Genomic DNA, 13981 nt, shown 5'->3' on the forward strand with positions numbered 1-13981 from the left:
TGATTCATTACTGCTGAGCCCACCAGGGAAGCTGCAAGCTCTACATAGTACCACCATAAAAACTCATGGATTATGCTTGACCAAAAAGGTTCTTTTGTGTCACATATGATCCTTTATGATTTTTCTAGAAAAGAAGCTCTATGGGCACCTCCAAATCCAATATGCAAAACTATTGCCAAACCATAATCAGTAACTCTCTCTGCCTTTTCTAACATGGAGGTCAAGGGAAAGGCTTGTGATAAAATATATAAAAGAATCAAATTAGAGAGTAGAAATGCTGTACTTCCTTGGTTTACAGTAGTGCGTATAAGTATAAACCTCTTACCTACTGACCAGAATCTGGTTGTCTCCTGCCAAAAGCACATTTGCTGCTAGATATCTGGGTCTATGTGTCCAAAGTGAAAGTGAAAGTTGCTCAGTCCTGTTCAACTCTTTGCGACCCCATGGACTGTAGCCTGCCAGGCTCCTGTGTCTATGAAATTCTCCAGGCCAGAATACTTTCAGGCCCAAGGGCATCACTTAGGCCCACTGCTGTTCCAAAATACTGACAGGGGCCTAAGGTGATCTGAACATATAAACAAAGAATCGGTGTAAGGGCTACCTAATAGAAGCTTCATTCTGCTGTTTACCCAACTTAATACTTTGCAGTCAAAACACCTGAAATCCTAGCCAAGGTTTCAACAGCAGAGAGGACTTGGAATAATTTATATATTACTAGTAGATACAGCAAGATATTATTTTTCATTCAAAATGACAAATTTTTTTTAAAGTTACAACCTGAATCATTATAATTCATTTATTTATCACACAGTAAAATCTACCTAAGAAGTAATCTATAGTTTGGAGGCTTTTTTTTGTCTCTCAACCTAATCATTAGTATACATTTTTATTTAGGGTTCATAACAAACTGAAGTAATCAAAATCCAAAGAGTATCTGTCACTTCAAATAATGACAATTCCTAAATTCTGAAGCATCTATTAAATAATCCAGATGTTAGGTAAAGCATAAACATATGATTATAGATAATTTTCTAATTATTGAGTGCTGATAAATATTAGTAATATTGTGTGCTATGCTCAGTCACGTCTGACTCTCTGCAACCCCATGAACTATAGCCCTCCAGGCTCTTCTGTCCATGGAATTTCCCAAGCAACAATAGTGGAGTGGGTTGCCATTTCCTTCTGCAGGAGATCTTCCCGACCCAGAGCTTGAAACTGTGTCTCCAGCATCTCCTGCACTGCAGACAGATTCTTTACCACTGAGCCACCAGGAAAGCCCAGTAATACTGTACCCAAATTTAAAGATGGCTTAAGTAAAATATATTCTAACATTAAATTCATATGCTTTTTATGTTGTGAACTTCTCAAAAGATAGGAAATTTTTTGTGAGTGTTTAATAAGCATCAAAAGTGAATTAGAAATATCTTACCTTTGTGAACTGTCTGCATCTGCTAACTCAACTTTATAAGGCACGGCATTTCCTGGTTCTTCAAATTCCACTTCATAAGTCTTCTTAAATGGATGTTGTATAATATTAGTATGTTCAGTTAATTTATGATACATTAACCAGCTAACTTATTCACAGCATTTAGAGAATTTTTATTCTCACAAAAAATGTCATAAACTCACTGACTATATGCCATAGAACATGAATTCCAAGAGAACTAAACAAATTCAACAGATAATTGTTGAGGGCTTTTGCTGTATAGTTCATCTTATCATGACTACTATCATATCCAAAGCCAAACATAACAACTTAGATTTTATTTTGTAACTACAAAGCGCCAAGTGAAGTGCGAGTGTTAGTCATTCAGCTGTATCTGACTCTTTGCAACCTCATGGAGTTCAGGCTCCTCTGTCCATGGGATTTCCCAGGCAAGAATACTGGAGTGGATTGCTATTTCCTTCTCCAGGGGATCTTTCCAACCAGGGATCAAACACAGGTCTCTTGCATTGCAGACAGATTCTTTACCACTGAGCCACCAGGGAAGCCCTCAGTGCCAAGTAGATGTTTTTAGTTTTCTGACCAGCATGTCATAAGCTTACTCTATGTAGCAACAATTTAATGAAGAGCAGCCACAAATATACATGCATGTATGTTCTCCAAGCCAGGCTTCAGCAATATGTGAACCGTGAACTTCCTGATGATCAAGCTGGTTTTAGAAAAGGCAGAGGAACCAGAGATCAAATTGCCAACATCCGCTGGTTCATGGAAAAAGCAAGAGAGTTCCAGAAAAGCATCTATTCCTGCTTGATTGACTATGCCAAAGCCTTTGACTGTGTGGATCACAATAAACTGTGGAAAATTCTTCAAGAGATGGGAATACCAGACCACCTGATCTGCCTCTTGAGAAATCTGTATACAGGTCAGGAAGCAACAGTTAGAACTGGACATGGAACAATAGACTGGTTCCAAATAGGAAAAGGAGTATGTCAAGGCTGTATATTGTCACCCTGCTTATTTAACTTATATGCAGAGTACATCATGAGAAACGCTGGACTGGAAGAAACACAAACTGGAATCAAGATTTCCGGGAGACATATCAATAACCTCAGATATGCAGATGACACCACCCTTATGGCAGAAAGTGAAGAGGAACTCAAAAGCCTCTTGATGAAAGTGAAAGAGGAGACTGAAAAAGTTGGCTTAAAGCTCAACATTCAGAAAACGAAGATCATGGCATCTGGTCCCACCACTTCATGGGAGATAGATGGGGAAACAGTGGAAACAGTGTCAGACTTTATTTTTCTGGGCTCCAAAATCACTACAGATGGTGACTGCAGCCATGAAATTAAAAGATACTTACTCCTTGGAAGGAAAGTTATGACCAACCTAGATAGCATATTCAAAAGCAGAGACATTACTTTGCCAACAAAGGTCCGTCTAGTCAAGGCTATGGTTTTCCTGTGGTCATGTATGGATGTAAGAGTTGGACTGTGAAGAAGGCTGAGCACCTAAGAATTGATGCTTTTGAAGTGTGGTGTTGGAGAAGACTCTTGAGAGTCCCTTGGACTGCAAGGAGATCCAACCAGTCCATTCTGAAGGAGATCAGCCCTGGGATTTCTTTGGAAGGAATAATGCTAAAGCTGAAACTCCAGTACTTTGGCCACCTCATGTGAATAGTTGACTCATTGGAAAAAGACTCTGATGCTGGAAGGGATTGGGGACAGGAGGCGAAGGGGATGACAGAGGATGAGATGGCTGGATGGCATCACTGACTCGATGGACGTGAGTCCGAGTGAACTCTGGGAGTTGGTGATGGACAGGGAGGCCTGGCGTGCTGCGATTCATGGGGTCTCAAAGAGCCGGACACGACTGAGCGACTGATCTGATCTGATCTTATCTGACGTGTTAATTTGTTCAGAATCTTCAATTTATCCAAAGCAGAAATAAATATGTTGCTAGGCATACACACACACACATGCACACTGCAGAAGCTATTAACCTAAAGAAGAAAGTAGTATGTCAAAAAGTACTTCCTCTATTGTATTTCTTCACTATGACAACCATAGAAAGAGCAATATTGAGGACAGTGGGTATATTCTGTTACTAGAGGATGAGAAAGTCAGAAATGCTTTCATCCTGGAGCTGGAGCTATGACTTACTCTGGCTCCAGCTGATTTTACTTGGTGTTTTCCAGAGGCTTATATTCAAGTTATTATTATACTAAATCCATTAAATCTTAAAACTCTTTTCCCTTTAAATAAAAAGTATTAAATGACATTCAACAAACTAAATGAATAAAAATTTTATTAAATAAATATCATATAATGAGAATAATCTTTGTTTAAAAGCATGATAACGTAGAAAACTAAATACTGGGTTGGTCAAAAAGTTCTTCTGGGAACAAACCTTTTGACCACTCAATAAAATAAACACTAAACACTATCTCTATAAGTTAGAAGATTAAAATATCTTCTTATCTCCCATACTATGACACAATATAAATTTAGCTCACAAATTTACTGTTTACATTAAAATAATAGTCTGCTGTATTCCTACCAGCATATTTAAGTTAAAACACTTGTAAATTTATACTATTAAACTATGCTTAATTATGAAAGATTATCTTGCTAAAAATAAATATGTAGTTGGTAAGTACATATAATTTATGTGTTGTGAATTTCCTCTCTGTTAAGTAATATGAGTGGTCATTATGCACTTACATCATCCAGTTCAACTATTTTTAGAGATGGTTCAGGTCTCTCTATGTTTAATTTTTCTATTGGCAGAAAAAGAGCTGGGGGTTGTATCTTGATATCTTCAACTAGAAAATAAGATTAAAAATAATATCATCCAGAGTATAGCTTACCTGGTAATTCATCTTCAAATAACATAGGCAACAATGGAAGTGCAGCCACTCAAAGGTATAAATACTCTCAATTTTCCCAGCTCAAGTAAATTATTTAGCATTCAACTTTTAAATGAAGCTATTTAAAATAAAAGAAGCTACATCTAGAGAATAAGAAGGAGAGTGTGTGTCATTCTGATCTAGAAATAGTGTACAGTGTAGTGAGAATGATACAGTAAAGGAAACCAAAAGAAGATGCTGATTAATGCTCAGTGTATATAAGTTGATACAGTAAATTCAAAAATATCTCATCGAGGCTGAACTTACCATCACTATCTTCATCATTTTCATTCTGAGAACATTGTGCCTCACTAGTGGTTTTACTCTGAGGTATGAAGGTGTCTGGTAGCATGTTTTGAAGTTGCTCCAGTGGAGTTCTACAAAACAAAAAGCAATTAAAAGCCTAAAGTACATTATCTAAAATTTCTTTGGATGAGATCTTAATTTATTTCACAAACAAATGAGTCTACAAAATTAATAAGGAAAATATAGCTATACCTCTAATTTACAGAAGAAATGTATAACTGCATAACATAATCTTAGTCTACTAAAACAATTTTGTAAATCAAATTAACATCACACAAGATTTTTAATTGCATATCCTACTGTTTTTCTGTTTAGGATGAAAATCAAAGTTATGATAGAATTCAGTGTTCTTGCAAAAAACACATGGAGTCCATGAAACATCACGCTGTTCAAAAAGCTAATTTACAAAGGTGTGCTGCATCTCACACAGGGAACTGAAGATATTTTTCTAAACGTCCACCAAGCCGACAGGGTGATAAAACAGGTTTCCACTCTATGAACATGAGGTGCTGTGGCTGAAGCATCTTTCACCTAATTAACAAGGAGGTCTGATGTGGCCTGTCTCACATACAAGGCAATGAAGCATGGGAATCTTTAGAGGTTTTGTGCATTTGATCCCAAAGGATATTCCAAAGCAGTGGGGAAGGGAGTCACGTTTTAACTGAGAAAGTAAGTAGCTGCACATCTCTTCTAGATTATATAATGCTTGTGGAGTTCCACATATAAAAGTCAGGGCTTTCTTAATAATATCCACAGGTAACATCAATATTTAAAAAAAAAAATGTTCCAAGCTATGTTCTAAACCATTTGGGGTACTGAATCTTAATAGGAATACTAAATAGGCATTATTATTATCTTAATTTGGTGAGAAAACTGAAGCACAAAGAAATTAACCAAGTTGTTCAAAGTCATTCAGTGAGTAAATGCAGCAAAGAGAATTTGAATCCAAGCAGTCTGCCTCCCCAAGCCCATGTTTTTAATCATTTTGCTATATTGCCTCTCTCACAATTTGCAAAGACACCAAAAATTTAATGATCTCCTGGCAAATTGTGACTGTGAATTTTCGCAATATATGCAATGTATATGTCAGTACACTCCAAAATATTTATATATTATCCAGATTTGAAGAGCATGTCATGTTACATCCACAATTTAATTAAGTGATGGAAAATATTAGACAGTAAAGGTCAAAGACAAACTGGTATCTGGCCACTGGAAACCTCTTTCCAGTTTTATGTGAAAATACTTTATAAAAATTCAATTATTGATACACATACATGTATTAATATCTATATACTCCTTCATGAAGTTAAAACATCAACTTTTAGGGGCAAAACTCTGAACCAAAGCCTTGTACAGTCCAGATAATAGAGTACTGGAGCTGAAGGGGCCCCTTAGATCTATTTCAAACTTAGTGTTTTGCAGGTGAGAAAATGTGGACCAAGAGAATTAAAGTGATTTGCCCATGAACAAACAACTAGCTAGTGAACAAACTAAGTCTGCACTCTGGATATTAAGACCTTAGCACCACTGCTTTGTTAAAAGATCATGCCACATAAATAAAAGACGACATACGCTTTAAAATAGGATTACCTCACCAGATTTTCCTTTTTTTAAAACTTAAACAAATGTATACCCAGCATTGACCAGTTCATTGGGGAAACTAAACTGACCAAACCATTCTTGAAATGAGTGTTCTAAATTTATTCTGTGTATCACTACAGGCCTGTTAGCCTCAGAATCACCAGAGAAAATCTTTTTTTAAATGCAAAGCCTCAGACAATCCTTAAAAACATTGATTTTTAGGTTTGCCTCAGACGATCCTTAAAAACACTGATTTGTCTGAGGTTGGGTAGAGAAATCAGCATTTTCACTTGCCCCCATACTTCTGATGATCAGCTAGACCTGAGAAGCAGATATAATTAAAATAGGGGGATTGGAGTAGAAATACCAACTAATTGATAATATCCATCCTTAAAATACTGTAAATACAAATTGTATGATCCCTTTCATGAAACTTTCCTAGCATTTAAAAGATCCACTAGAAAAAAAGGAAAACTACACCAGTGGGACTTCATCAAGCTAAAAAGTTTCTGCACAGCAAAGGAAACATTGACGAAATGAAAATGAAAAGACAACCTATCAAATGAAAAAAGATATCTGTAAATCATATATTTAATAAGGAATTGACATTGAAAGTACACAAATGACTCATACAACTCAACAATCAAAAAAACAAACAAACAACCCAATTTAAAATAGGCAGAGAATCTGAATAGACATTTTTGCAAACAAGACACACTGATGGCCAACAGATATATGAAAAGTTGCTCAACATCACTGATCATCAGGGAAACACAAATTGAAACCACAATGAGATACCATCTCAATGAGATATCACCTGCTAGAATGGCTATTGTCATTAAGAATAGAAAATAACAAATGCTGGAGAAGACAAGGAGAAATAAGAAACTTATACCCTGTTGGTGGGAATGAAAAACAGTGCACCTGCTATGGAAAACAGAATAGAACTACCATATGATTTACTTATTCCACTTCTGGATATTTATTTGAAGGAAATGAAAATATTAATTTTAAAAGGTATAACAGGAAGTACCAGTATATGTCCAAAGGATCATCTAACAGGGAGATCACTCACTCATCTAAACAGAAGACTTGAGCTATTACCCAAGAAAATGGAAGAGTGGTCCTGAAGTTATTTCAGAAATTATCAAGGCTATCCCTCCCATTGGGTTTCCCAGGTGGCTCACCAGTAGATAATTCAACTACCAATGCAGGAGATGTGGGCTCGATCCAATCCCTGGGTCAGGAAAATCCCCTGGAGAAGGAAATGGCAACTCACTCCAGCGTTCTTGCCTGGGAAATCCCATGAACAGGGAAGCCTGGCAGGCTACAGTCCATGGGGTCACAACAGAATTAGACACAACTTAACAACTAAATAATAAAAAATCCTTCCCATAACACAGAATCTCCAATGCAGTAATGTCCAGTAAAACCCTGAGGGTAAGGCTGCCCTTATGATCCCAGACTAGAACAATCATAATTCCAGGTCAGGGGAATCACAACCATGTGACCCATCTCAGAGTCATCAGAGGAATGGGGCCACCCAAAATCATGGGGATGGCAAAACAGATAGAGCCACCCGGAACCTTGGGGGCCCAGCCCTTGCCACACCAGGCTCAAGGCAGCACTACTGCCTCAGTGTGTCCAGAAGAGGGCTTTCCACCCAGTGGGCCTGGACAGCAGAGCACTGACAAAGGAAAATTCTCAAGAGTTAAGGTCTAACAGCATTGTCTTGTTAGGTTTCAGACTTGCTCAGGACTTGTTCCTTTTTTATTCCCAATTTCTCCCTTTGGAATAGGAATATCTATCCTATGCTTGTCCCACCATTGTATCTCAGAAGCACAGAACATATTTGATTACACAGATTCACAGTTAGAGAGAAATCTATCTCAGAATGAATCATGCATTGAATCTCACCCGCATCTGATTCAGATGATATTTAGATAAGATTTTAGAATTAAGAGTAGAATTTTGAGGTGACAGTGAGACGACTTAAGACGTTGGAGTCTATTGGGACAGAATGAAAATATTCTTTAAATGGGAAGGTCATAAACTGTGGAAGGCCAAGAGCAGAAAGCTCTGTTCTGAATGTCTGTGTCCCCACAAAATTTGTACATTGAAACTCTAACCTCCATGGTGATGGTACTAGGTGGTGAGCATTTGGGGGGCGACTTGTTCAAGACAGTAGATGCCTCATGAATGGGATTAGTGCCCTTATAAAAGAAACCCAAGAGAGACCTCTCACCCCTTCTGCCCTTTGAGGACACAGTGAGAAGACAACCCAGTCACCAAGTCTGCTGGCACTTTGATCTTGGACTTCCCAGCCTTAAGAACTGTGAAAAACAAACATCTTTATAAGCCACCCAGTCTATGCTATTCTAATAGCATGAACAGACCACGACATTCGTATTAAGGCAAGAGTGATTTTATAGCAGAGAATATTGGTGAGCACCACGTCAACTATGTGTTCAAGGTTAACAATCTGGTGATGAGATCTACCGACAGTACAGTCATGTGATATCATGCAGTAAGAAAGGCACCTCCTCTCTCATTCTTCCTCAAAATGTATAACCTCAATCTTATTATGAAAAAACAGGAGCCAGACCCACAGTGAGTATATTCTATGAAACACCTGACAAGTACTCATGTCCATATCATGCAAGACAAGGAAAGAGCAAGGAGTTGCAATGGAGAAGGAGATAGGACAAAACTGCACTCTGAGACCCTAAATTGACTCCTGAAACAGAATAAGGATGTTAGTGAAAAACTGCTGAAATTCAAATAAAGTGTGTAGTTTAGTGATTCATATTGTACCAGTGTTAATTTTTTGGTATTGATATATGCTGTGATTATATAAGATGTTGCCATTAGGGAATGCTGAATGGATGATATGTAGAAATTCTTCATACTGCTTTGTAACTCTTAATTGCATGCCTTATTTCAAAATAAAAAAATTGAAAGAAAAGGAATATATCCATGAAAAACAGTTGAAGGGATATGGTAATCTGTCAAATAAAAGCTTCAAAAAAGGCATGAAGACTGATTTTTAAAATATGAATTTAAATATGATTTGAAATATGATGTGAATTTTAAATATGATTTTAAAATAGGAAAGGATATCATTAAGAGGAGAAAGTCAATTTGGTCTGTACTGTATATTGTCACCCTGCTTATTTAACTTCTATGCAAAGTACATCATGAGAAACGCTGGGCTGGAAGAAGCACAAGCTGGAATCAAGAGTGCCGGGAGAAATATCAATAACGTCAGACATGCAGATGACACCACCCTTACGGCAGAAAGTGAAGAGGAACTAAAAAGCCTCTTGATGAAAGTGAAAAAGGAGACTGAAAAAGTTGGCTTAAAGCTCAACATTCAGAAAAAGAAGATCATGGCATCTGGTCCCATCACTTCATGGGAAATAGATGGGGAAACAGTGGAAACAGTGTCAGACTTTATTTTTTGGGGGCTCCAAAATCACGGCAGATGGTGATTGCAGCCATGAAATTAAAAGATGCTTACTCCTTGGAAGGAAAGTTATGACCAACCAAGATAGTATATTCAAAAGCAGAGACATTACTTTGCCAACAAAGGTCAAGGCTATGGTTTTTCCAGTGGTCATGTATGGATGTAAGAGTTGGACTGTGAAGAAAGCTGAGCACTTAAGAATTGATGCTTTTGAACTGTGGTATTGGAGAAGACTCTTGAGAGTCCCTTGGACTGCAAGGAGATCCAACCAGTCCATTCTGAAGGAGATCAGCCCTGGGATTTCTTTGGAAGGAATGATGCTAAAGCTGAAACTCCAGTACTTTGGCCACCTCATGTGAAGAGTTGACTCATTGGAAAAGACTCTGATGCTGGGAGGGATTGGGGGCAGGAGGAGAAGGGGATGACAGAGAATGAGATGGCTGGATGGCATCACCGACTCGATGGACGTGAGTTTGAGTGAACTCTGGGAGTTGGTGATGGACAGGGAGGCCTGGCGTGCTGCAATTCATGGGGTCACAAAGAGTCAGATACGAGTGAGTGACTGAACTGAACTGAACTGGTTTAACTGGCAGAATTGGGCCCAAGTTTAGCAACTAATCAGAAAAAAGTGACAGTTCACTAGGAGATATTATAGCAGGCAGAATGTTCCAAAGATGGAGGGAGCCATCTCAGGAGATGGTTTTGCATTACTGGAAGTGAAACAAGAGTTTGAAAACCACTCTTCTGGTATATTCCAGACATGTTTTCTAACACCTTACATGCCAAAATGCGGTTCAGAGACTAGCATTATCCATAATAATATCACATTGGAGCTGTTAGAAATTCAGAAATGCAAGATCTCAGGCTTGGCCCATACCTACTGAAGAAGAATCTATGCTTTGCCATAGTCTCTAGCTGACTCACAGGCAAGTGTGAGTCTCACTGCTACAGGGCAAACCAAGCTCCTGGCCTTTAAAGGTACCTCCCGCTATGGTTCTTATATCATGGTAAAATTATGAACGACTCCAACATGTACCCAATCGTTTTGGTTTGATATTTAATAGTTTAACTTTCGAAAAATTTATGAAATGGTGCAGTTAATGATACAGTTTTTGAATAAAATACATTTGAATACTATTAATAAAACTATAAAATTAAAAGTCTGGTTAACTTAAAAGTACTTTCAAAGTTTCTGAAGAGTATAGCCTCAAAAATCACCTTTCAAAGTAAGCTTTCATGTATTGCATTATTTTTGCTATTTTTTAAAAACTATGTACTGTAGTTGTGCCTTTTTTTCCCCACATACATATTTTCACTTAGACAGACCCTAAATCAATCATGCATTATATACATAAATTGAATTAAAATTCTTATCAGTATGGTAGAAGCTTCACAGGGACTTAATATTGCTTTAAAATTATTTACACAGATGTAAAGTACATAAATAACACTGCTACAAAAAAAAGCATGTCACACAAGAAAGAAACAGAAATAGCTTTTACATTTCTTATTGATAATGCAAAAAAAAAAAAATCAGAAAATACCTTCTATGTTTTTTAAGCCATAATTTTTCCATGTAGGATAGACTATCTTCCTTAAATTCAATAGTAAGTGGTTCTGTCCAAATTTTCAGATTAGTTTGTACTTCACATTCTTCCAATGAATCTTAAAAAAAAAACATAATATGCATAATTAATATAACCTAGGATACAAATTACCATATCTCTCAAGATACAGAGCTCATCATTTTTGAGGCAAAGGTGCCTTGATATTTGTCTATACAATCAATAGTTCTAGGCTTAAATGCTGTAAAAATGCCAAATATTAGTGATGTATTATATTTTTATAGTTTTCTTCAATAATTTCTTGGGAAAGAAGTCTTATGATTCAGAATGTTTTTAAAGCAGCTAATTATTTTACACAACAAAGATAAAAACACATAGATTCATTATATATTCTATAAAGGCATACACACAGAAAGGCATGTATTACAGCCACTGACAATAATATTTACACATTATGGGAAATAGAAAATAAATAACTCAGAATGGCACCTGGAGGAGACAACTGTCCTCATGAATTTATATCTACATGGCAATTTACTTCCAGATGCTTAGGATGTTTCTGAAGTACTACTAAATTAAAAGCACCATTCAGACATATTTAAAACTGATGGAGATTTCTGGGAAAAAAAAAAAAACAAGAGCAGTGTAAATCCAGATTTTCTCATCTCTCCACCCTCCTAAATATTAGACCCTTCTCCAAACTGACCATAATAGCAGGAAAAATCTTGGAGAAAATAGAGAAGCAGTAAAGAGGGAAACAATTATTCTTTCATAGACTGAAACTAGAGAATAATCCAAAGTGCATACTGCAGGTTTTAATAAATAGCTTTTAGAAACAGCCAAATGCCAACTATGAAAATAAACCAAAAGAATGTGTCATTTACTCCCGTTCTTCCCACAGTATAGAAGAGTGCTGAATAAAGCAATTAGAAGGTGTACTTTGCCAACAAAGCTCTGTATAGTCAATGCTATGGTTTTTCCTGTAGTTATGTACAGATGTGAGAGTTGGACCATAAAGGCTGAGAAAGTGAAAGTCACTGAAAAGTGAAAGTGAAAGTCACTCAGTCCTGTCTGATAAAGAAGGCTGAGCACCAAAGAATTGATGCTTTTGAACTGTGGTATTGGAGAAGACCCGAGAGTCCCTTGGACTGCAAGATCAAACCAGTCAATGCTAAAGGAAATCAGTCCTGAATATTCATTGGAAGGATTGATGCTGAAACTAAAGCTCCAATACTTAGAGCTTAAAGTCTCCAATACTTAAAGCTCCAATACTTAAAGCTATAAAGTCGTCACCTTATACGAAGAGACGACTCATTGGAAAAGACCCTGATGCTGGGAAACATTGAAGGCAGGAGGAGAAGGGGACGACAGAGGATAAGATGATTGGATGGCATCACTGACTCAATGGACATGAATGTGAGCAAACTCCAGGAGACAGTGAAAGACAGGGAAGCCTGGCATGCTGCAGTCCATGGGGTCGCAAATAGTCGGGCACAACTGAACAACTGAGAAGCACCACCAGGATACATAAACTAAAAGAGCAGGAGTCAAGGAGAACAAGTCATAGGAGAAAGAAAAGCCCTCCACTGTGAGTCCTCCTTTTCATGAGGAAAAAAAAAAAAAATTCCAACAGGAAAGCTGAAAGTAAAACAATGAGGACTTTTTTTTTTTTCTGGCCAAGTCAAGCCACTGACTTGAGCGATAATCCCCAAGTTTAGGAGGGTGATGAGGAGGAAGGAGATGAAGCAGCTGGCCTGTGCCCCACTCTCCTCCCATCAAGAATGGCACATTCCCAGGAAATAAGATGGCAGGTGGCCTGGGTTAACTTGATTGTGAATATGCTAACTAGACCTTCTGGCACTTTTCACTTTCATGCATTGGAGAAGGAAATGGCAACCCACTCCAGTGTTCTTGCCTGGAGAATCTCAGGGACAGCAGAGCCTGGTGGGCTGCTGTCTATGGGGTCGCACGGAGTCGGACACAACTGAAGCGACTTAGCAGTAGCAGCAGACTTTCTGGCAAATGGATTAATGATATTTTCTAGAAAGAGTCTTTAGCTATGTAATGCATTAAGCAGGATAATCTTTGAAGTTGCTTATAGAAAACAAATCTAGAACACATGGATTTATGAGGCATGCCTCCCTGAACAATGCCATGCAAGCTCTGTAACTTAGGTTTTGGTTTGCTCCCTTGTTTAATGGTTCCCTGGCTACCTTTAGTGTGAGATGTTCCATTGTTTATACTGAAGGAATGATAGGTACTTTGCTTAATAGACAACACTTTTAAAAGCCTTAAGATACAAATTTGCCCAAAGTGTTTAAGGAACAACCAAGAGGCCAGTTGTGTGTGTGTTTATTTGTTCGGTTGTGTCCAACTCTTTGCAACCCTTTGGACTGTAGCCTGCTAGACTTCTCTGTCCATGGAACTCTTTGGGCAAGAATACTTGAGTGGGTAGCCATTCCCTTCTCCAGGGGATCTTCCCGACTCAAGGATCAAACCCGGGTTTTCTGCACTGCAGACAGATTCTGTACCCACTGAGTCATCAGGGAAGCCGTAATATTAGTGAACCTTCTAGGTCATTATAAGTACTTGCCTTTCACACTGAAGGAAATGAGATTTTGGAGTTCACTAAAACATAATCAATAACACAAATAACTAGGAAACTTGAAAATTCAAAGCTAATGACCAAGATACATGGGAAAACACAA

At 37.7% G+C, this 13981-nt stretch overlaps 1 protein-coding gene across 12 annotated transcripts in view; it reads right to left on the minus strand.

Annotated features, from left to right (window-relative positions):
- Positions 1–13981, minus strand: part of ZBBX (zinc finger B-box domain containing) — a 125439-nt gene that overhangs the window by 34166 nt on the left and 77292 nt on the right. For 7 of the 12 annotated variants that reach the window (XM_086318041.1, XM_086317978.1, XM_086317986.1 and 4 more), the window contains 4 exons: positions 11253–11373; positions 4620–4729; positions 4168–4268; positions 1430–1512 (listed from right to left, as the gene is read on the minus strand). In XM_086318041.1, coding sequence (XP_086174167.1) covers positions 1430–1512; positions 4168–4268; positions 4620–4729; positions 11253–11373 — 415 coding nt within the window. The remainder of the gene's footprint in view (positions 1–1429; positions 1513–4167; positions 4269–4619; positions 4730–11252; positions 11374–13981) is intronic. The other 5 variants (XM_086317983.1, XM_086317990.1, XM_086318058.1 and 2 more) reach the window with 1 other exon arrangement.

Source organism: Bos grunniens, chromosome 1 (assembly GCF_055505025.1).
Source record: "Bos grunniens cultivar Pamir isolate PY7600 chromosome 1, Bosgru_T2T1.0, whole genome shotgun sequence".
NCBI lineage: Eukaryota > Metazoa > Chordata > Mammalia > Artiodactyla > Bovidae > Bos > Bos grunniens.